Source organism: Tursiops truncatus, chromosome 1 (assembly GCF_011762595.2).
Source record: "Tursiops truncatus isolate mTurTru1 chromosome 1, mTurTru1.mat.Y, whole genome shotgun sequence".
NCBI classification, from domain to species: domain Eukaryota; kingdom Metazoa; phylum Chordata; class Mammalia; order Artiodactyla; family Delphinidae; genus Tursiops; species Tursiops truncatus.
Genome location: NC_047034.1, coordinates 161670464 through 161694180, shown reverse-complemented (window position 1 = coordinate 161694180; position 23717 = coordinate 161670464). Strand labels below are relative to the sequence as shown.

The 23717-nt window shown below is 41.1% G+C and overlaps 1 protein-coding gene across 12 annotated transcripts in view; it reads left to right on the top strand.

Annotated features, from left to right (window-relative positions):
• The window catches only part of PHACTR4 (phosphatase and actin regulator 4), a 117209-nt gene extending 94157 nt beyond the window's left edge, over window positions 1-23052 (top strand). For all 12 annotated transcript variants that reach the window (XM_033839680.2, XM_019938320.3, XM_033839638.2 and 9 more), the window contains 9 exons: window positions 420-815; window positions 5016-5619; window positions 7009-7196; window positions 8019-8172; window positions 14439-14494; window positions 15712-15773; window positions 17085-17222; window positions 17844-17920; window positions 20757-23052. In XM_033839680.2, coding sequence (XP_033695571.1) covers window positions 420-815; window positions 5016-5619; window positions 7009-7196; window positions 8019-8172; window positions 14439-14494; window positions 15712-15773; window positions 17085-17222; window positions 17844-17920; window positions 20757-20772 — 1691 coding nt within the window. In that variant the 3' untranslated portion in view covers window positions 20773-23052. The remainder of the gene's footprint in view (window positions 1-419; window positions 816-5015; window positions 5620-7008; window positions 7197-8018; window positions 8173-14438; window positions 14495-15711; window positions 15774-17084; window positions 17223-17843; window positions 17921-20756) is intronic.
• Window positions 23053-23717: the final 665 nt, after the last annotated feature.

The following is a 23717-nucleotide window of genomic DNA, read 5'->3' as shown; positions in this document are numbered from 1 at the left end:
TCCAGAGGGACTTCTGTTCTCCTCTAGCAGTTCCTCACCTAGTTGCCACTTTAAGTACAATTTCTCCCCTCATTCTTGTATTCACAAAATACCTAAATGTGTGATTCTCAAGGATGGAAGAGGATGTTAAATATCAGATAACTGTAGGACTTTTTCAAGCTACACATTCCTCCTCCTCCACCCAAGGGACTCTGTGTCCAGTTGCCTGGCTCTTGTGTGAAGAATCACTACCATAACAAGTCTGTCTTATGATTGAGAAAGTGTCATATACCTTAAGTACGTTGAGGTTGGGAAACTTTGTCCGTAAACCAATCTATACATTAAATAATGGATGGAATTGACCGTAAGCTATGGGTGTGTTAGCTTTTTCAGTCTGTCTTGTAACTCTTTCCTTTTAAATCACATCTGTTATTACACAGGCTCAACTGGAAACCAGCCTAATTCTGAAGCAGAGTCCATTCCTGAGAATGTACCCAAACAGCCTTTACTTCCCCCTAAAAGACACTTGGCCTCTTCTCACGAAGCAAATGAAGGGCAAGCAAAGGATGCCACTTCCTCTGGCAGCACAGCAAGACCACTCTCCTCCACGCCCACCACTGCCATCACCACAGCACCCGCTGCCACCACGGCTGCCACAAACCCAGCAAAAACTGTTAATTCCTCTGTCCCCCCTTCCCAAGCACCCAGGACTCTGCCTGCTTCTTCTGCCAGCACTAACACTACTGCTACCCCGAGCCTCACTCATACAGTTCCTGCCAAGCAGCCCCCTATCCCTCCCCCTAAACCAGCTCACAGAAATAGCAACCCTGTCATTGGTAAGTAAGTCTTTAGATTTCCATTGTTTGGGGTTTGGTTTGGTTTTAGACAGCTGTTTGGTTTTTTTTGGGTTTTTTTGCGGTACGCGGGCCTCTCACTGTTGTGGCCTTTCCCGTTGCGGAGCACAGGCTCCAGACGCGCAGGCTCAGCAGCCATGGCTCACGGGCCCAGCCGCTCCGCGGCATGTGGGATCTTCCCGGACCGGGGCACGAACCCGTGTCCCCTGCATCGGCAGGCGGACTCTCAACCACTGCGCCACCAGGGAAGCCCAAGACAGTTGTTTTATTGGATAACTGGTACAATATTGATTTGGTCTGTGAGAGAGTTCTCCATAGCTTGTCCTTATGAATGCCCTCAATATAGAAAAAAGCCTTGAAAATGAGGCAGATGGCTATAAATGGAAACAGTGGGGTTAAATATCACTAAAATTAGGTTCAAGTTTTGGGGGATTAATATTTATTTTCCTAAAACAATGTTTCTGAACTACTGTTTGTAGTTGGGGGACTGTACGTGTGAAGACCACAATGGGTTTGATCTGCTTGGAGAAAAGGGTTTTTTCTTTAACCTACTTTAAACTGCCAATGCCTTCCTTCAGCATAAATCCAGTAGATAAAAAGATGATTGTATAGGTGCCAGTGTAACTTGCGATTCAGTGTCTGGCATAGTACATTCATGGGGAACTGCAAAGGTATTTAAATTATCCTGATAAAATCATGTTTTGTCTCAGGAGAGTTAAGAATGCTACTTTTAATAAAATAAGTGGTGGAAGAATGAAAGCAGGGAAGATAACCAGTAACTTTTTATTGGTTTAGTAATTTTTTTATATTTACCTGAATATATTATAGTATATTTAGGTCAGTTTTCCTTATATAAATTTAGAGGAATTTTAAGAAAGGGAGGAGAGGAAAAAAGGTAGTTTTTCAAGAAAAATGATATTAGGCTTAGTACTGCTTAAAGTTTTTGTTAATGATTGGAGAAACAAAAAGTGTGCTCATCAAATGGCTAATTAACCAAATTGTGTGGAGTGACTAGAACCTTGAAAAACAGGCTTAGAATTCATTGTGACTATAGCAGGTTGGAGGAGCTTGATAAAAACAGGATGAAGGTTATTATTATTATTATCACTACCTTGGATGGATAGTGCTGTGTTGACTTATCTCTGAGGACTGAGGAGCTTTCATATACTTATTTTCAAAACCTTGTGAAGTTTTATCTATTTTATCTATTATATAGTTAGGGCAATAAGAATGTGAAGAAGTTGTGATTGACTCAGGTTGCAGTTAGTGAAAGATAGAAACCAAACACAACCTTTTCAACTCTGGAGTACAGACCTCTGTCCTGTATACTTGTGTTCTCAACCTGTTGTCTAAACAGGGGTTCTCATCATGGTCACCTGGAGGGCTTGTTAAAACACAGAGTGCTGGGCTCTGCCCTTAGAGTTTCCAATTCAGTAAGTCTGGGGTAGTGCCTGAGAATTTGCATTTCTGATGAGTTCCCAGATGATGCTGATGCTCTGTATATGGGGACCACACATCAAGAACCACTGCTCTAAACCAGTAGTACTCCACCCTTTTCAGGGTAAGACAATATTAAAAAATGATAATATGTGTACTGTATCCTGGGCTAAACTGCAGAGGCCACTCTTGGCCTCAGATGAATAGCCCAAAGCAATAGGCCCTGTGACTGAGGGACCAACATCAGTCCACAAGTGGTCCTCGGCAGAAAGAGAAAAATAGGATAGTTCACAGAGTTTTTATTAAGGTTAAGTAGACTTGATTTAAAGAACTATCCTTTAGGGAGTTCCCTGCTGGCCTAGTAGTTAGGATTCCGAGCTTTCACTGCCGTGGCCTGGGTTTAATCCCTGGTCGAGGAACTGAGATCCCACATAGCCCCAAAAAAATAAATAAATAAAAGGACTATCCTTTATTCTGAAATTATGGACCTTCCTAATTCTTTGGTGTTAAAAGACCATTTCTTCCATGAAGGGGTTATGTTCGTAAGTGGTTTACTGAATATCAAGCCTTAGTTGAGGGAATTCACTGGCAGTCCAGTGGTTAGGGTGCCATGTTTCCACTGCTGGGAACCTGGGTTCAATCCCTGGCTGAGAACTAAGATCCCACAAGCCACGCAGCACGGCCAAAAAAAAAAGAAGCCTTAGTTGAAAATAATAAAAATTGACAACCTGAGATTGGTTGAGAATCTTTTTAATAGTATTGGTCCATGAAACCCAAACATTTGGAAACCAATGTTTAGACATTGCTATGTCTACTAACGGGCATAATAGTATTAGGACTAATTAGTAGTGTCGGGACTAAGGAAGGACCACCATAAATAACTGAACAGATGAAGGGAATTTGTAACCCCTCCAATGAACATTTTGGCATCTTTCCCACGGAACTACAGCCAAATGCCATTGGGTATTTGTACCAGAGGGTATGTGTACCAGAGGTCATTTCCTTTACTTTTCAAGTATATGTTTTCCATAAATTACCAAAGGTAATTTACTTTATCAATTCAAATGTTAAAATACTCAAATTTGGTCTTGTCAGGGGTGGGTTTTGTTGTAGATGGAATAGCTAACCACTGTTTTTAGACAGACAGCAAAAATCCAGTCTACCAAAAAATACCTTTTATTGATCCTGAAATTCACTTTTTTCGAATCCTTTTTTATATGTGTATGCAGTATTTTTCTAGAAGGACCTTTTAAAATTTTACTTATGAAGAGTGACATTAAAGCATTATCAGATTAGCTAGACTTTTACTTTGAATGCTGCCAATGGAATGGGATTTAGTGCAGTTAAATTTTTAATTTAGGGAAACTTGAAGTGTTGCTCTCTAGGTAAGACATATAAAACCTTTGAAAACAAGTGAGGGGTTTGGGTAGAGGGTTGGAGGTTGGTAACCGAGAGAACTACTATTTAATTATTTTGCAAGGTTGACCTTTTGTGATGTGTTGATCCACTTCTTTTTTTTTTTTTTTTTTTGCGGTATGCGGGCCTCTCACTGTAGCGGCCTCTCCCGTTGCGGAGCACAGGCTCCGGACGCGCAGGCTCAGCGGCCATGGCTCACGGGCCCAGCCTCTCCGCGGCATGCGGGATCTTCCCAGACCGGGGCACGAACCCGTGTCCCCTGCATCGGCAGGTGGACTCTCAACCACTGCGCCACCAGGGAAGCCCGATCCACTTCTTAAAAGCCATTTGGAGCTCTCCAAAGGGACTTTGTGGAATCAACACCTGAGACGTTGTGGGCTTTGGGGGATCACATAGGGATATATACTGTCATGATACAGGGTAGGGGCCTCTCATCTAGTAAACATGTATTGAGGACCCACTACGTGCCAGGCACTGTGCCCCACCCTGTGAATATGCTGATAGAGACAAGGGGTGCCCTGTTGTCAAGGAGCCCATAGGGTAGTGAAGAGTGGAGATGACAGATTGGACATAAGGGACAAGAAGAGGTGTGGACACTAATAAGAAACAAAGTCAGTGGGATCCAGATGATGGAGCCTCATAATGAGTCCCGGGAACTAGCTGAGTCCTTACCAGTTTGTAGTATGATCTTGGGCAAGTCACGTAACTTCTGTGGCCTCAGTTTTTGCTTCTGTAAAATGGTAAAGATGATCTCTTGTATAAGAAGAATATGAAGTCAAGGATAGAAAAGCACCTTGCTTTCTTCAAAGGCCTCTGCGTTTGCTATAAAAATCCAAGATATCATTGATAATTTAATAATAAAGTACTCTGATGTCTAGATATCATTATTTATCAGTATATGGTAACAATGCCTGATAGTGTTTGTTTTTTTGTTTCAATCTGCATGTTTAAATTTTTTAATGGAGTACTGTTAGACAAAAGAATTTACTAGCCACATTTTTTTTGTTTTTTTCATATTAACTTTATCTACACCAAGATCAAGTCATAAAAAATTGTCATGTCTATTATCATAGTAAAGAAGTAAGAAGTGTCTCATCAAAATATTAAGGTAGTGGTCTTCCTACACCTCTGTACATTTATTAGGGCTTCTATATATTTAAATATTAATTTTGTTTCAGGATTAGATAGCTAGGGAATGGCAAAGCCATGAAATGGTATAATTTGCCCAAAAGATTAAGACTGAGCTCAGCTCTAATTCTAGGCCCTGGACTGGCCCCTCAAAGCACTGTAAAGCCATCTTAAACTGCGGTGTTGCTTTCTCTTTTCCAGCTGAACTATCCCAAGCAATAAACAGTGGTACGTTGTTATCAAAGCTGTCCCCACCTTTACCACCTAAGAGAGGCATTCCGTCAACTTTGGTACCCACCTCAGAGTCTGCTGCTGCCACTGCCACCACCACAAAAGCACCAAGTGATCAGAAAGAGAAGAGCACATGCTCTGTGGGCTCCGAACCCCTGCTGATGATCCCCCCTACCGCCCCATCCCCCCCACTGCCTACTCATATACCTCCAGAACCCCCTCGGTCCCCTCCATTCCCTGCTAAGACTTTTCAAGTTGTGCCAGAAAATGAGTTTCCACCTTCCTTAGACCTACCCCAGGAGGTTCCCCAGCAGGAAAGTCAGAAAAGGGAAGTACCCAAGAGGATGTTGGACCACAGCTTTGGGGAGCCCCATGTACCCTCTAGGCTGCCCCAAGTCCCACTGCATATCCGAATCCAGCAGGCCCTGGCCAGCCCACTCCCCATGACTCCTCCCTTGGAAGGCTCTCATAGAGCTCATTCATTGCTCTTCGAGAACAGTGACAACTTTTCTGAGGACAGCAGTACCCTGGGTCGGACCAGGTCACTTCCCATCACTATTGAAATGCTGAAAGTGTGAGTGCCTTTAAAGCTTGCTTCTTGTTCCCTCTTTACTGTAGCTAGTCCTTCTTGGAAAAAATTACTTATAGAGAGAAAATGTGAATAAATTTAAATTAAGAATACTACTCAACAAATAGGACATGTTCTTGAATTTGAACTTTTACTCTCCTGATTTCTATAACATTGTTTCCATGGCAGAAATTTCCATGTTGATACAAAAATTACAAACTTCTGTACTTGAAAATTAAAATCACTATGTATTTTTATATGATATACGGGAAGCAGTGTAACATGGTGCTTATGAACATTGACCTTGGAGTAAGATGGCTCTGGGTTCAAATCCCAGCTCTGCCTCTGATTTACTAGCGTGCAGTAGTGTATGTTACTTAATCTTCCTGCTCTTCAGTTGTCTAACCTGTAAACAGAAATAATACCTACCTCACAGGCTTGCGAGAATGAAATTAGACAAATCTGAAAGCTCTAGTGCCTGGCACAGAACCTGGTAGAGAGAGACAGAGAGAAGCCTAGAGAAAAAGAAGGGAGCTCTGAAAGATAGCTCAGTATTCCAGCCCCACAGACTGAAACTGCTCATCTTTTCTCTCCCTCATCTGTCCCCAAACACTCAATCTGTTCACAGTAGCATTGGTACTTATACCTATTTTGTCTGTCTTTTTAAAATTCAGACAAATTGTGACTGAAGATTAACACTTCTTGGCAAGTTGGAAATCTGTCTTACTAATAACTAAAAGAATTGTTATAGAGTTGTTGCAGTATCCTACTTTTTGGTTTTTTTGCCATAATCTTTTGTACTTCCTGGTATTATTTATTTTGCATTATTTATTTTGAGACAGTTTAGGAATTTGAAGTAGACTAAGTCATAGTTTTATGCCTCCAGAGTGTAAAGCAAAGAAGTTAGTTTTCATCCGTGCTTCTCTTTGCTTCCTTGGTTTAGGAAATGGGTTAAGTATTTTTATCGAGTATCTTCCATGAGCCAAGTACTGTGTTAGGTGCTGTGTGATCTTCTCATTCAATCAGACCAAGGCAAACTTGCATTTTATGTATTGATCATCAGGGCCCTATGTGCAAGACACTAGTGCATTCTAGAATTTGTCTATTTCATTCTCAGAACAAACCAACAAGGTAGGTATCATTCACATTTACAGAAAAATTAAATAACTTAACAAGCTAGTAAATAAGTTGTAGATCTGGGATTTGAACCCAGAGCCCTTTAGATTAATAGCTGCTAACAAGTTTCTTAGCAAGAATGTAAAAATTAAGGGAAATAACTATAGATTATTTCATTTATGGACTTTTTCATGGTTATTCAGTAGTTTGCCTTGCAAATCAGTTATTCTTTATGTCTCTGAAAGGAAAACGTAAAATGTAATTATGTTAATTTGTTAGTCCAGACGATGAAGAAGAGGAGGAGCAGATCCACATAATTGCATTCGATGCAGATGTAGCATCTACCTCAGTCATTCCTAAACTACCGCAGTGTCTGCAGGAGGAAGAAGAAGGGAAAGAGAGTGACTCTGATTCAGAAGGTCCTATTCAATACCGAGATGAAGAGGATGAAGATGAAAGCCATCATAGTAAGAAAGGGAGGGGAAGAGAAGGAGAAAGTTCTCTTACAGATAAAGCTGTGTGCTGGTCTTAGCAAGTGTAAGATGCATGGAAGCAGGCACCCTCTCCCATCGAGTCGTCTGGCTGACTGCTCTTGGAAGGCTCTGTGAAAGACTCTTGTCCCTGCTGTTCCCATTGTTATAACAAGCCAGTGAGAGGGAGCCCAGTAGGTTGAGTCAATCAGTTTTTTATGTGTTTGGTTTTGATTTAAAAATTATTTACCTTGATGGTGTTAAAGAATGTGGAGTAAAGGAAAGTTGGTATTTGGGCTTTGTGGAAAAGACAAAAATGATGCACTCCTTCAGCCTAGTGAGCTTCCTGTGTTCATGGGGCAAAGAAAAAAAAAAACATGTTCATGTACACACATCTGTGAATAATAGAATCCTGATTCCTAAAAGTGGAAAGCAGCTTTAAGAGTAGGAACCTTATGAGGTGTGTTAGTGCAAATGCCTCTGTGTTGTAATTCAGAGGCTGTCCCCTGCTTAGACCATCCCTCCTCTAGCAACTCTTATTAAGAAGAAAAATGTAAAAAAAAAAAAAAAAAAAAAAAAAAAGAAGAAAAATGTAGACAGAGAACTGGTAGAAGGGAAAAGATATTTTTAGCCCGTCTGAGGCCATCTGCTAAAAAGATTTTTAGATGTCCTCAGCTTTACCCCCACCTCTCTGTTAGGTGGATCATCAGAGGCCAGCTAGAAAGCTGGGATTATGATATTGTTTATTCAGACTCTTACCTAGCTCCAGGTGAGGCTGAGCTTTAAGCTCCTACATGTTTTTCTTTCCCTTGTACAAAGGTGCTCTGGCCAACAAAGTGAAGAGGAAAGACACACTGGCAATGAAGTTGAACCACAGACCCAGTGAACCTGAAATGAACGTGAATTCTTGGCCTCGAAAAAGCAAAGAGGAGTGGAATGAAATACGGCACCAGATTGGGAACACGCTCATCCGGTAGGCCTTTTCTTAGAATAGATTGATTTGATTTGATTATGCCAGTACATGTCTTAGAGATGTACTTTGTGGTGGAGCATGCAGGTATCTTTATTTTTTTAATTTTAGAAATAGCATAATTTTTAAAAATACATATTGTACACAGATGGGTATCTTCTAAGAGTTTGGAAATTAAGGAACTAGATGGCTCTCAGAGCTTTAAACCATGAGATAGATCTCACAGCTTTACACCATAAGATAAACATAAGTATGTTTTTTTTTAAAGTTTCTAAGGATTTAGGTGGCTCCCAGGACAGCAAGCCTGTTCTGGCTTGCTCAACCATGAGGTGCCAGCCCAGTTAAAAATCACACACATAATTTCCATTGTATCTATTTCACATGTTCCATGTAACTGCGTCCTTTCAACGTGTTAGTATATTTTTCAAGTCAGCTGGAACCAAAAGCATAGAGAGACTGAATGCAGGCCAGCTTCCTGCATATGCACTATGCATAGAGTCTAGGTATACAGACAAGTGTTTGCCCACCTCAGATGTTCCTCTCGGAAAGTGGAACTCCTGGTGTATTCCTTAAAAACAAATAAGGATGCCTGTTAATTAAAATATATTCTCCTCTCCTACCTCAGACACCTGGCTTTGCTGATGGCAATCTTAATGCAGAACTGTGGCCCTCTGAGTGTCAGCAAGAGACCATCAAGATTAGGAATTAGTTAAGAATGGGGATTTTTTTTTCTTTTAGTTTTATTGAGATACATTTGACATACAGCACTGTATAAGTTTAAGGTATAGAGCATAATGATTTGACTTGCATACATCATGAAATGATGACCACAATAAGCTTAATGAACATCCATCGTCTCCTATAGATACAAAATAAAAGAAACAGGAAGAAAAAGATATTTTCCTTGTGATGAGAACTCTTAGGCTTTACTCTTTTAACAACTTTGATATATAACATACATGTTAATTATATTAATCATGTTGTACATTACATCCCTAGTATGTATTTATTTTATAACTGGAAGTTCATACCTTTTGACCACCTTCATCCAGTTCCCCCTGTCCACCCCCTGCCTCTGGTAACCACAGATCTGATCTCTTTTTCTGAGTTTGTTTGTTTGGTTTTTGGAGTATAATAGACCTACAATACTATATTAGTTCCTGGTGCACAACACAGTGGTTTGATATTTCTATACATTGCAAAATGATCACCACAATAAGTCTAGTTACCATCTGTCACCATACAAAGATATTACATTATTATTGACTATATTCCCACACTGTATATTTCATCCAAGAATGGGGATCTTTAATAATAGATTCCTTGGGCTTCCCTGGTGGCGCAGTGGTTGAGAGTCTGCCTGCCGATGCAGGGGACACGGGTTCGTGCCCTGGTCCGGGAAGATCCCACATGCCATGGAGCGGCTGGGCCCATGAGCCACGGCCGCTGAGCCTGCACGTCCGGAGCCTGTGCTCCACAACGAGAGAGGCCACAACAGTGAGAGGCCCGCGTACCGCCAAAAATAATAATAATAATAATAATAATAGATTCCTTTGGCTTTATTGCAATGCTAGTTGCTCATCTTTGAGTGTTTTTTTTCCCAGGTCATAATCGTCTTAGAAGAGCTTGTTGGACACTAGCAATGAATAGTCTAAAATTAAAATGTAGAAATACAAGAGATTAACATTTACAATAGCAATTTACAATACCATCAAAACTCTTTAAATACCTGTGGATAAACCTGATGAAAGATTGTGTAAGACCTATGCACTGAAAAGTATAAAATAATGCTGAAGAAAGTAAAGAAGACCTAAATATATGGAGACAAATAACATATTCATGGATCAGAAGTCTCAGTATTATCAAGACATCAGTAGATTTAATGCAGTTCCAATCAAAATACCCCCAGTAGGCTTTAATTGACAAACTGATTCTAAAATTGTTACGGAAATATAAAGCAACTGTGAAAAAGAACAGGACTGGAGGACTAACACTGTCTTATTTTAGGACATATTATAAAGCTAAAGTAACCTAAACAGTATGGTATTGACGTAAAGGTAGGATAGACAAAGAAGTCAATGGAACAGAAGAGAGAGCCCAGAAATAGACCCACCCATATATGTGCAACTCATTTATGACAAAGGTACAAAGACAGTTTCATTAAGAAGGGATGGTCTTTTCAACAAATGGTCCTGGCACAAAAATAACTTCAATTCATTCAGTGTATCATATAAAAAATTAACTCAAAATGGATCATAGACTTAAATATGAGAGCTAAAACTGTAAAATTTCTAGAATATGGGTTAAAGAAAGATTTCATAGATATGATCTCAAAGCATGGTTCTTAAGAGAAAAACATTGGTAAATTGCACTTCATCAAAATTAAAATTTTTTGTTCTGTGAAAGACACTGTTTAAAAATAAAAAAATAAAAATAAGCCACAAACTGGGAGAAAAATATTTGCAAACCATGTATCTGATAAAGGTCTTATATCTAGAATATATGAAGAACTCTCCAAACTCAGTAAGAAACAACCCACTTTTTAAACGGTGGGGGAAGCAAGGACTTCCCTGTTGATCCAGTGGGTAAGACTCTGCCCTCCCAATGCAGGGGGCCCGGCATGTGGAAGATCCCACAGGCAGCACAGTAACTAAGCCCATGTGCCACCACTACTGAGCCTGCGCTCTTGAGCTGCGTGCCACAGCTACCGAAGCCCGCGCACCTAGAGCCGGTGCTCTGCAGCAAGAGAAGCTACTGCAATAAGAAACCCGCACACTGCAATGAAGAGTATCCCCTGCTCGCCACAACTAGAGAAAGCCGGCGCACAGCAAGGAAGACCCAACGCAGCCAAAAATAAATAAGTAAACAAATAAATTTATTTTTAAAAATAAAATAAATAATAAAAGACTGATAATATTAAGAGTTGCTGGGGCTTCCCTGGTGGCGCAGTGGTTGAGAGTCTGCCTGCTAATGCAGGGGACACGGGTTCAAGCCCTTGTCTGGGAGGACCCCACATGCCACGTAGCAACTAGGCCCGTGAGCCACAACTACTGAGCCTGCGCGTCTGGAGCCTGTGCTCCGCAACAAGAGAGGCCGCGATAGTGAGAGACCCGCGCACTGCGATGAAGAGTGGCCCCCGCTTGCCACAACTAGAGAAAGGCCTTGCACAGAAACGGAAACCCAACACAGCAAAAATAAATAAATAAAAATTAATTTTAAAAAAGAGTAGCTGAGGATGAGGCCCAGCTGTATTCTCCCACAGTGGTGGTAAAATAGACTGGGAGCGTAAAATAGACTATTGGAAAACAATTTGTAAGTTTCTTTAAAAAAATCAAACAACATACGATCTAGCCATTCCATTATTTCTAATAGTCCCCCAAAATAGAAACAACCTAAATGTCCATCAAAACATAAATGGATGAATATGAACATAGTCCTGTGATGGAATACTACAGAGTAGTAAACAGGAATGAACTATTTATAATGCCACTACTTGGGTGGATCTCAGTAATTATCCTGAGTGAAAGAAGCTAGACAAAAAAAGAGTACATACTGTATGATTTTATATAAAATTTTAGAAAATGAAAACTAATTTATAGTTACATAAAACAGATCAGTGGCTGCCTCGGGGCAGGGTGGTTGAGAGTAAATAAAGCAGATGAGTGTTTGCTTGGAGGCAGGGAGATAGAGATTACAAAGGAAATGAAATTTTGTCAGGGAGGTTGTAGTGGGTAGAGTTGTATGTTCCAAAATAAATCCTAATCTCTGGTACCTTTGAATGTGACCTTATTTGGACAGAGGGTCTGTGTAGATATAATCAACTTAAGATGAGGTCATACTGGATTTGGTAGGCTCTAATCCAATGACTGGTGTCCTCATAAGAGGAGGGAAATTGGGATGGATAGACACAGACACACACACAGAACGCTGTGTGACTAAGGCAGATACTGGAATGATGCATCTACAAGCTAAAGAACGCCAAGGACTGCTGGCAACCACCAGAATCTCGGAGAGAGGCATGGGACAAATTCTCCCTCTGAACCTTCAGAAGGAACCAACCTTTTTAACACCTTGATTGTGGACTTCTGGACTCCAGAGCTGTGAGAGAATAAATGTCTCACAAAGTGAATGTTATAAGCCATTCACTTTGTAGTAATTTGTTACAGCAGCGCTAGGAAATCAGTCCAAGGGTGATAGACATGTTCCTTACCATGACTGTGGTGATGATTTTTTTTTTTTAAGATTTTTACCCTGAGGAGCTAAATCGTTTAATGCACTCTTTTTTTTTAAATATATTTATTCATTTATTTATTTTTGGCTGCTGTTTTGGGTCACCATTGCTGCGTGTAGGCTTTCTCTAGTTGTGGCGAGCGGGGACTACTCTTCATTGTGGTATGCAGGCTTCTCGTTGCTGTGGCTTCTCTTTGTTGCAGAGCACGGGCTCTAGGCACGCGGACTTCTGTAGTTGTAGCACACAGGCTCCATAGTTGTGGCTCACAGGCTCTAGAGCTCAGGCTCAGTAGTTGTGGCGCACGGGCTTAGTTGCTCCGCGGTATGTGGGATCTTCCCAGACCAGGGCTCAAACCCGTGTCCCCTACATTGACAGGCAGATTCCTAACCTCTGCACCACCAGGGAAGTCCTGGTGATGATTTTATAGGGACATACCTATGTCAAAATATCAAATCATGCAATTTATTGTATGTCACTTATACCTTCGTAAAGCTGTGGTGGTGTTTTTTTTAATGAACATTGAAAAAAGAAACGCTTTGAAATACATAAAGTTGTAAATTGTATATAAAATGGGGGTGGGAGTTTTCCATGCAACTAAAGAGTTACTAGCACATAGTTCAAATACTGTCAGAGCTATACGTTAAAAGTAAGAAATGAAGAACTTTCTGATTCTAGAAATGACAAGTTGTCGTTGGTGAATAACATCTCAGAACTGGGAATGAGATGAGAAACTTCATCAGATATTTCAGAGAGAACTGAAATTAAAATCATAGGTTTTACAGAATATAACTCCAAAAGAGACAACTTTAAATTCCAGTAGTTCCTAAAACACTGGTTTAAAAATCAAAAGAGAGGCTTCCCTGGTGGCGCAGTGGTTGAGAGTCCACCTGCCGATGCAGGGGACACGGGTTCGTGCCCTGGTCCGGGAAGATCCCACATGCCGTGGAGCGGCTGGGCCCGTGGGCCATGGCCGCTGGGCCTGCGCGTCCGGAGCCTGTGCTCCGCAGCGGGAGAGGCCACAACAGTGAGAGGCCCACGTACCGCAAAAAAAAAAAAGAAGAAGAAGAATCCACCTCCCAATGCAAGAGACACGGGTTCGAGCCCTGGTCTGGGAAGATCCCACATGCCACGGAGCAACTAAGCCCGTGTGCCACAACTACTGAGCCCACGTGCCACAACTACTGAAGCCTGCGCACCCTAGAGCCCACGCTCTGCAACAAGAGAAGCCACTGCAATGAGAAGCCTGTGCACCACAACAAAGAGTAGACCCCGCTCGCCGAAACTAGAAAAAGCCTGCGTGCAGCAACGAAGACCCAACACAGCCAAAAATAAATAAATAAATTTATTAAATAAATAAATCAAAATCAAAAGAGGACTTCCCTGGCGGTCCAGTGGTTAAGACTCCACGCTTCCAATGCGGGGGGCGCAGGTTCAGTCCCTGGTTGAGGAAGTAAGATCCCACATGCTGCACAGCCAAAAAAAAAATAAAACAAAATAAATAAAATAAAAATAAAAAGAGGAACATCAGAGTCATATGGGAAGCATCACACACACACACACACACACACACACACACACACACACACACACACACACACACACACACACACACACACACACACACACACACACACACACACACACACACAGTCTCAGTCCTCATTCTGGTTTCCTAAATGAGAATTTTTATTAATATCTTTGAGGATCTGTGTTAACCCATATGCTGAAGGAGCAAATCTGTTTGGTTGCCACCAGAACAGTCCAAATCTTCATTTTACACATGAGTAACTCAAGGTCTAACTGAGCTTTTTTGTGGTGATAGGGCTTGCTGGCATCAAAGCTGGAACTAGAATCCTGGCCTCCTGTTTGCCTGTACAATTCCTTTTTATGTTGTAATATCTGTATTAACACTTTCAGTGTGAAAAGTGTTTTATAAACACTTTTCATAACGTGTTTCAAAAGTGTTTCATAAACAGATCTTTATAAACAGGACCGGGAGACTTAACATTGACAATATTCTTATTTATCTCCTTTTTAGACGACTGAGTCAAAGACCGACACCAGAAGAACTAGAACAACGAAACATACTACAACGTGAGTCCAGCTATGGAAATGAAGTCGTATAGATTTTCTTTGTGTGTTTCTGACTTTAATATACATGACAGAAAAGAGAAGCATTTTTCAACAAGGGCCAAGGAGAGAGTATTCTAGCCAAGGAAGGAGTATTCATACTTTTTACCCCTGAAGGAACATAGTTCCCCCCAAGCTTCCTTTACAAGATATCATTATGATATTGTTTAGTGTACTGGGATACTCCAGAAAATTGTATTTTAATTTTCTCATAGTATCCTGCACCTACCTTGGGCATTTGAGAGGTTTTGACAGCGTGTGCTGCCCAACTTTTCTCTGCCTTAAGAGAGGTAAGGTAGTGGTTGTATATTTGGAGTGGACCTTCCTATTCCTAGTGTCTGAGAGCTGGGACCCAGAGCAAGTCTCAAATGCAGCAGTTGTTCTGCCTTTTTCATCTCTTAAGGCTTTCATACCTCCAAAGTCAGAAAATAGGACCATGTATTTAATTTGCTTTCTGTTTATATAAATGACTAACTGAAATAGCATTCTAATCCAGTACAGATTTATTTTTCCCGATTATAGGGTGAAATTTGTCCTTAAATACCTCCACAGTGAAGAGGATTAGGCTTCATAGGGTTACAAGTGTGGGAGCCTTTATAGACTTATCATGTGAAACCTAGTGTGAGCTCCATTCTCCATTGTTAGTGGTTACTGTTGAGCAAAGATCTGCGAAGTTTTTCTTCCAGGGCACATAGTAAATATTTTCAACTTTGCAGGCCAAAGAGCACAAGGAAGCTATTATGTAGGTACTTATCAAACCATTCAAAATGTAACCATTTAAAAATGTAAAGGCCATTCTTAGCTCATGGGCAGGAAAAGTACAGGCAGCTGGCCAGATTTGATACCATAGTTGGCTGACCCATGCTCTTAAGTATTTGACTACACCAGTTGACAAGAAAATTGTCTTGATTAACCAGTCCCAAAGTAAGTATTTTATTCTGACTTGGAGCCTGTAAGAAATATCTGTGTATGGGACTTCCCTGGAAGTCCAGTGGTTAAGACTCCAGGCTTCCACTGTAGGGGGCCTGGGTTCAATCCCTGGTCAGGGAACTAAGATCCTACATGTCATGGGGTGCGGCCAAAAAAAAAAAAAAGAAATATCTGTGTGTAATTACTGAAACGTTTGATATGCAGAGTGCCATTTTGAAGTAATATTCTTTGTTTGTGGCTGTCAACTGTAGCTAAAAATGAAGCTGATCGTCAGGCAGAAAAACGAGAGATTAAACGTCGGCTCACGAGAAAGGTACACTGTCTCCGTCTGTCCACTCACTGTGTGTCTTGTATTTGAATGACCTATTTGACTGGAAAGAAATAAATTTGACTTGAATTGCCATAGACTGCTGTGAAAATAGAACACATGATGAAAATACAGAAAACACAGCATTATAAGAACTTTTTTTTCCCCATTTTTACTGTTTAAAGAAAGCCTGGCACAAGAAGGTGCTCAATAAATGTTTGCACAAGTTTTGACCTTTTATTTGGTAGACCTGGGATTTTGGTGTAGACTATAAAAGCTGTTGACGTATGGAAGCGGTAACAGGAGGAGTGGGTAGAATTCAATTTTGCAGGGCAAACTGGTGGTTTTCTAAACAGAGAAGGAACTGAACTTGACCCTTAGTAACACCTGAAAAGTATGAAAACCAAATAGGATTTTCTCATTGGTCCCAAATCAGGGTAGAATCTTTTCTGTACCAAACTTGTGTTAACCCTTAAACTCCGGGATTAAGCCCTTTTTCCTTTCCCTCCCTCCATAATAGTTGGTGATTACCTCCTGTAGGTTCTTGGAGTTGGTCTGAGTTCTCTAGACATTTCTTAAAATGTATAAGAATCCCCAGGAGAGCAAGGAATCTAGGCATTTTCCTCCTGATTTTTCCCACTTCTCCCCTTCCCCAGGACCAGAGGAATTATCCTTGATAGATTGGGGGTGGCTAGAGGCCATCACTGGACTTAATGCCTTCAGATTGAGCAAGTTACCTGATTGTTCAACCTTTAATCATCATTTGTTACAGAATCTGATATCTTGGGCATTATTCATGGTGAAAGGAAATTCACCCTTAATATTACCCATTAATAGATACTGCTTTCATATTAAATGTATTCACTTTCTAATGTATTAGATATGAATTTGTAGCCCTGACCCTTTTGCTACCCAAAATGTGGTCCACGGAGCAGAAGCATTGGCATCACCTGGAGTTTGTAAGAGATGCAGAATCTCAGGCCCCACCCCAGATCTGCTTAGTCAGAATCTACACTTTAACCACATCCCCAATGGGATGGTTTGTATGCATGTTGAAGTTTGAGAAGCACTGGTTATACTGGTTTATAGCAATGGTTCTCTGTCTTGGCTGTGCACTGTGGAGCTTAAAGAAACAAACAAACAATCTCCTGATACCCAGAATCTCTGAAGATGGACCCAGGGATCAGTCACATTTAAAGGTCCCCAGCTGATTCCGATGTGCACTGAAAGGTTGAAGCTCTGAGTTAGAGGCAGTTTGAATGCATGATTGATGCCTAACTCCTGGCATAGTGAACTGAGAGCCTCCATTTCTTTCAGCTCAGTCAAAGGCCAACTGTGGCTGAACTACTTGCCAGGAAGATTCTGAGGTTTAATGAATACGTGGAGGTAACAGATGCTCATGATTATGACCGGCGAGCTGACAAACCTTGGACCAAACTGACCCCTGCTGACAAGGTGTCTGTCGTCTGTCTGTCTCTCTTTCTTTATTTGAAGGGTACAAGACATTAACTAGAAGGGGGAACCATAACAAAATTTCTACTTCTCGTATAATGTTAAATATCTAAGGTACAAAATACCAAGATGTACCAACCAAAACTTTATACTAATGACTTCACCACCACCACCAAAACTGAAACAGAAGAAAATCCCTGCTACATCACAGAGTACAAAAATCTGGAAATACAACACATTTTTAAACAGTGGTTATGTTTGGTTGGAGGGAGTTTGGATGGAATATTTTAGTAATTACCCATATTTCACTTTTATAACAGGAAAAGCACTTTTACATGCTGTGGAAACTATAAAAAGTACAATATCTCTTTGGAGGTCTTCAAGTGTTTCGATTTAACTGGAGATTTCAGGTTTATTATGAGATGAAGGGTGTCAGGAAAGGCGATATGCATCAGGCTCAGAGCTTCACTCAATGTGTTGACCTGGCTTCCTCCCTCCCTCTGGGTTGCCTTCCGGGGATCGCAGTCACTCCCAGAGTTAAGCACAGTAGAGACTAGATGGCAGATACACTGCTGTACTCTAGCAGACAGAAGATGCTGAAGCGTTTTTGTTTCTACTCTGCAGGCCGCCATAAGAAAAGAATTAAATGAATTTAAAAGCTCAGAGATGGAAGTTCATGAGGAGAGCAAACATTTTACACGGTAAGACCCAAATACTGTGAGCTAAGTAGAGCTCCACCAGAAAGCAAATGTAGCAGAGTTGTTCAGCTAGGAAGAACTCTAATGACATAGTTAAAAGAACAACACTCAGTGTTAATTGCAAGAAGACTACGTTAAGAGAAACAGATGAGAACTAAGAGGCATAGTTCATGCCTTATTGAATATGGCATTTTATGTATATTATCTTATTTAATCCTTGCAGCAAACATACCAGGTGTGTTCATATCCCCATTTTCTTGATGAGGAAGTAGACTCAAATAGGTTAAGTAATGTGCTTGACTTGCACAACCAGGATGTGGGGAAAGGAATGAATGACTAAAAGCCACTGGGTGCTTTCTTCTCTGCGCTTCACTGTCCCAGGTTATGGATGAGGAACTGTTGCTGAGCTAGACAACAGCCTGCCCTCTCTGGTTTCAGTCCTTTCTAGCACACTTGATCTTACCAATTTAGTGTATAAACATCATGAAACAAGCCAAGAAGCATTTTGATTTGGAATTACTGTTGTGATTAAGGACCCAGCCCATACCTAAAGACTCAGCGAGCCACAAATGGAATCAGTGAAAGTATCTAGGTGACTCCCAGAACATTTATAAAAGGAGGCTAAATGAAAGAAGTTATAATGACAATTACAGTTTGCTGTAAAAAAAAAAAAAAAAAGGAAGAAGCAAAATTGGAAATAAAATATTGTTAAACATTTTTTCGATCACAGTACAGACAAATGGTTATTTTAACTACAGAATTTTTTTGTACTGAACTCTGACAGGATTAGAGAAGGCAGATTCTTTGAACAATAGTAACACCATTCAGGGTGCTGTAATATGAACTCAAATAACAAACCATACTTGCCAGCAAGGAGATTATAGTCTAATCCAGGAAGAGACCTATGTACCACTGTGTACAATCCCTATGATAAATGCCTTAGTCATTCTGAGGCCTGAATCTGTCAGGTTTCGTATCCCAACTCCACCATTTCCTGGCTATGTCAGTGTTAGCTATTTTTTTAAAATAAATTTATTTATTTGTTTGTTTATTTATGGCTGCGTTGGGTCTTCGTTGCTGCACGCCGGCTTTCTCTAGTTGCAGTGAGCGGGGGCTACTCTTCGTCGTGGTGCGTGGGCTTCTTATTGCAGTGGCTTCTCTAGTTACAGAACACGGGCTCTAGGCGCACAGGCTTCAGTAGTTGTGGAACATGGGCTCAGTAGTTGTGGCATGCGGGCTCAGTAGTTGTGGCTTTCAGGCCCTAGAGCACAGGCTCAGTAATTGTGGCGCATGAGCTTAGTTGCTCTGCGGCATGTGGGATCTTCCAGGACCAGGGCTCGAACCCGTGTCCCCTCATTGGCAGGCACATTCTTAACCACTGCGCCACCAGGGAAGTCCAGTGTTAGCTCTTTTTATTAGTAGTAGTATTAGTAGTAAAGTACCATATTGAGCAACAATACAAGAAAGTCAGAGAGAAGGTGACATTTAGGCTGCATCTTAAATTATGTAAAATAATTTATTTGGACAGGAAGGAAGGAAGGAACATTGTAAGCAGAACTGCCAGCTTTAGCAAGACTTTGGGAGGCAGGAAAATGCGTGTTCTGAGTAATAGAACATGTAGCTGGAGCAGAGGATGGATGGGGGCAGCATGGTGAAGGTGAGACTAGCAAGATGGGTTACAGTCGTGTTCTGAAGAGCTTTGACTCATGCTAGGATATTGGAACCATTGGAGTTCTGTGTATTTGGGGAAAAGCCCTGGTGGATCTGTGGAAGGTGATTTGGAAGAATGACGAGACCAGCAGCAGGGAGACCAATTAGGAAGCAACTAAAATAGAGTGAACACACTGCTAGCTCAGACCAGGGAAGATAGGTTTGAAAGACATTTCAAGCATAGAATCAACAAGATTTGGCAATCTGTTGATTCCAAGGATGAACTAAAGGAAGTAATCAAAATGACTCCTTAGATTTCCAATGTGATTTTTGAAGACTGTTTAGTTAATAAGGAGTTTAGGACATTTATTTGGTGAATATTCAGCACCCACTACCTGATAGATACAGTGCTAGGTGCTTGGGATATAGCAGAGAACAAGATAAAGTCCCTGTCCTCAGGGAGCTTTTATTCTAAAAGAGGAAGGCAGACAGTGAACAAACTAGAAAGTCAATTATATATGTTGAGTCTGATGAGCCTGTGACACATGGAGGGAGAGCTGCCTAGAAGACAGTTGGATATTCAGCCTGGAGTCCAGGGAGAAACGCAAGGTATAAAGATTCAAATTTACGAAAAAAGATAGTAGTTCTTAAGGAGAAAAGTGTTTTGTATTTAAAGGGTGGACAGAGGAAAATGAACCAGGAAAACATTGAGGAAAAGCAATTGAAAAAGAGGGAAAACTAGGGAAAAGATAGTGTTACAGAAGTCAAAAGAAGAGAGTTTCCAGAAGGAAGGAAGAGGATCAGGAGTATCGGCTGCTACAGAAACGTTAGGTAGGATTAGAGTGGAGGACAGGTGACTTTTTCAGTTGGAACATTCATTTCATTACTTTTAAGATAATACAGTTGACCTGTGAACAAGGCAGGAGTTGGGGCTCCCACAACCCTCTGAACAGTTGAAAATCCACATATAATTTATAGCTCCCCTCCATATATGTGGCACCTTGGTATCCATGGTTCCACTTCCTACACAGGCTATTCAGTCATGTAGTTCTGTGGTATTTACTATTGAAAAAAGTCCACGTACAATTGGACTCGCACAGTTCTAACCCTTGTTGTTCAAGGGTCAATTGTAATAGCAAAGAAATCTACGATATTTGGTAACTCGGCTCTTTTTGATCATCCGTTTTAGCTACCACCGTCCATGATGCTGAAGTTTGAGAGAGGATCTAAGCAACCCCCTAAAACAGGGCTGCCTTGCTGCTTCAGTCTCCAGAGCGACATGGAGGGAACTTCAGCACTTCTCAGCGCAGCCAGAATTGAGTCCTCTGGGATATAGTTCTGGGGTGAACAGCACTTCTGTGAATGTAGCATTTCACTGGAATGGATTCTCATACGCTGCCTTGGGCAAAGCTGAACACTTTGTCAGTGCTTTTGAACCTTTTAATATTGCAGCGTACCTGAGGGCTCTTCCCTCACCAGCCACCAATGTTCTGAGTCACTTGCAGGTTCCAGGGTTTATTGGCTGCACCTCACCCTCACCCACGATGACTGCCTGTGCTGAGGCACAGTTTGCACGATTAGGCTTACCTGCCCTGTCCTGTTGTGAGACCCACCTGTGTAGGCGCTAAATTCTAGCCATCACATCTAGTTGGTGGTGGGGGAAACCTTCTGGAGGCCCCCAACCTTCTGGAAAAAGTGGCCCCCACCTCCAGGGGAAGCCTTCATACCACACTGGCATGTCAGCTGAAAGCACTGCACTATACCTCTTCTGACACAGCAGGACAGTCCTCTTCAGGCAGTCCAGCCCAAGAGAAGCTCAGGATCTGACATGTCCTTCCTTTTGGCACAAGTCATTCTGACTTTTATCTGTAAAAAAAAGACAGAAATCTTGAAGAAATGATGGGAACTTATGTTTTTCCTGTCTGTTGAACAGTCTGAGCTGCAACCAGATTCCAAGTTGGGAAAATGAGAAAGCATATATGTTTTCTGTATATAAAAGCAAAACCAAAAAAGGCCTTTACATTGAGGCTAACTTGGCAGAAAACTGACTCATGGCTTAAATTTTATAGGCTATTGTACTTTTGTTGTACCAAATGATACCCTAACTCATTCTAACCAAGAGATGTGTTTTCCCCCATAAAACAGAGTTGCAGCAACTCTGGGAGCACTTGTGTGCTGTCAGCCCCACACTTCCAGCCAGAACACAGCAAGGTCCTGGGGATGTGGAGTGCTAGATAGAAAAAGGTCTTTGGAGAAGCAGTTAGGAGGGGCAAGATCATGACCCACTGCTCCTCTCTTTTCCTCAGTACTGTTTGCCTTCTCCTGCTGTGTGCTTTGTCTTAACTCCCAACACTGATCTTCCTGCTGACCCTCTCTGGGAGCTTCCACCTCACTCACTCCTCTTCCAAGCTGTAGCCAGTGCAGCTGGTGCCTGGGCATTGACTCAGGCCCCACTCCTTTTTGTATGTGTAATATATGTTAATATGATTTCCTAAAACAGAAGATTCAGTTGCTTTCTTTGAATTATTACTGAAAACCATACAGCCTTACTATTTCCCTCTAATTCCTGTACATTCTAAGTGGAAGGGAAAAAAATAGTTTCTACTTAACTGATGAATGTGGCTTTTTCCCTTTAATGTTCAGAAAATGGTGGCTATCTTATAGATGTCTTCTGATTTCTTCTGCAGTCCATGTTGTTCTGTATGTGATCTTTACGTGGATTTTTCTCTTTTCCTCCTTTCATGTCCATGTAAGATTTGCTGAACAATCAGAATATCAGGTTAAAACAAAGCTAAAGTGACCTTAAAAGGTATATCTTCCCTCCATATGGGGAATAGGGAGGTATTTGGATTTCTCAGTAAACGTCAAGTGCTTTATGGCTGTGGAGATACACTGGGCCCACATCTCCTTCAAATTCATTAACATTTGGTATGACCAAGGGAAGATAAGTGACAATTCTACAAAGTTGTTAGAGGTCTGTATATAAGGTGGCCACACATTAAGTGTTAACTTCTTCTAACCTTTCTGTCTTGTTGTTTTGGAAACTATTTGGCTTATGCCAGCATCCTCTGTGGCTTCAGATGACATTTTTCAAACCCCTTTCACCGCCTTCCTTTCCCTTAATGTGCCAAGCTTGAAACAGGATTTGATTTCCCGAGCTACTTGTCTGCTTTCTGTGTGCCACCAAGGAATCTAGTTCATCTTTCATCTCATTCATGTTCTTTTGAAGCAAGATACTTTGGGAGTCAAGTCTTTCAGGTGTTTATATAAATATATATATAAAGAGGATTTTGTGTTCTCTTTCCGTGTAAGTAACAATTCACAACCATAATGTAAAGAAGAAATAAAAGCCTGTTGTATTGTACTTCAAGATGCTTCCCTGATGTACAGAATCTCCTTGTAAAATAAATAATTGCATTGTAAATCAGTCTTCCTATCAATGTTAATTATTAATGTATTTTAGAATTAAAAAAAGTTATACTATTCTGGTATGTAGTGTTTATTTTTTATGTTCTACCTCACTCCAAATGATTTAAGGTTGCTTAAAAATGCTCCCTAAGGGACTTCCCTGGCAGTCCAGTGGTTAAGACTCCGTGCTCCCAGTGCAGGGGGCATGGTTCAATCCCTGGCGGGGGAACTAAGATCTGCAAGCTGCACAGCGTGGCAAAAAAAAAAAAAAAATCCCTAAAATATTGCTAGACACCCTAAATGAGAAGTAGATGAGGGGGAAAAATTATAGTAAGAACATTAAATGTAACCAGAGATGAAGGTCAGTGATGTTTGTGTCTGTCTGTACAGAATTGTGGAAAAAGAATAAGCTGCAGAAGGGAAAGCCAACTATGAACCCCATACTGTGTAGCAGGTGCAGCTCTAGTTTTATTAATCCCACCTAGACTGGGAGGTAAGTGAAAGTACACTCATTTTACCAGTGAAGAACTTGAGAGATGAAGTTACCTCCCCAAAGTCAAAGATAATTATGTAATCACTCTTTACATATATTCAAGGAAAAGCAATTGCATCCTAATCAGTTGTCCCTGCAAGGACTTACTGTGTCTGGACCACATATAATTAGACCTCAGGCTGACATCACAATAGGACAGATCGTAGCTTATGTACTCCTCTCTGGCAAGCAGCCCAGTTTCATTCGAGG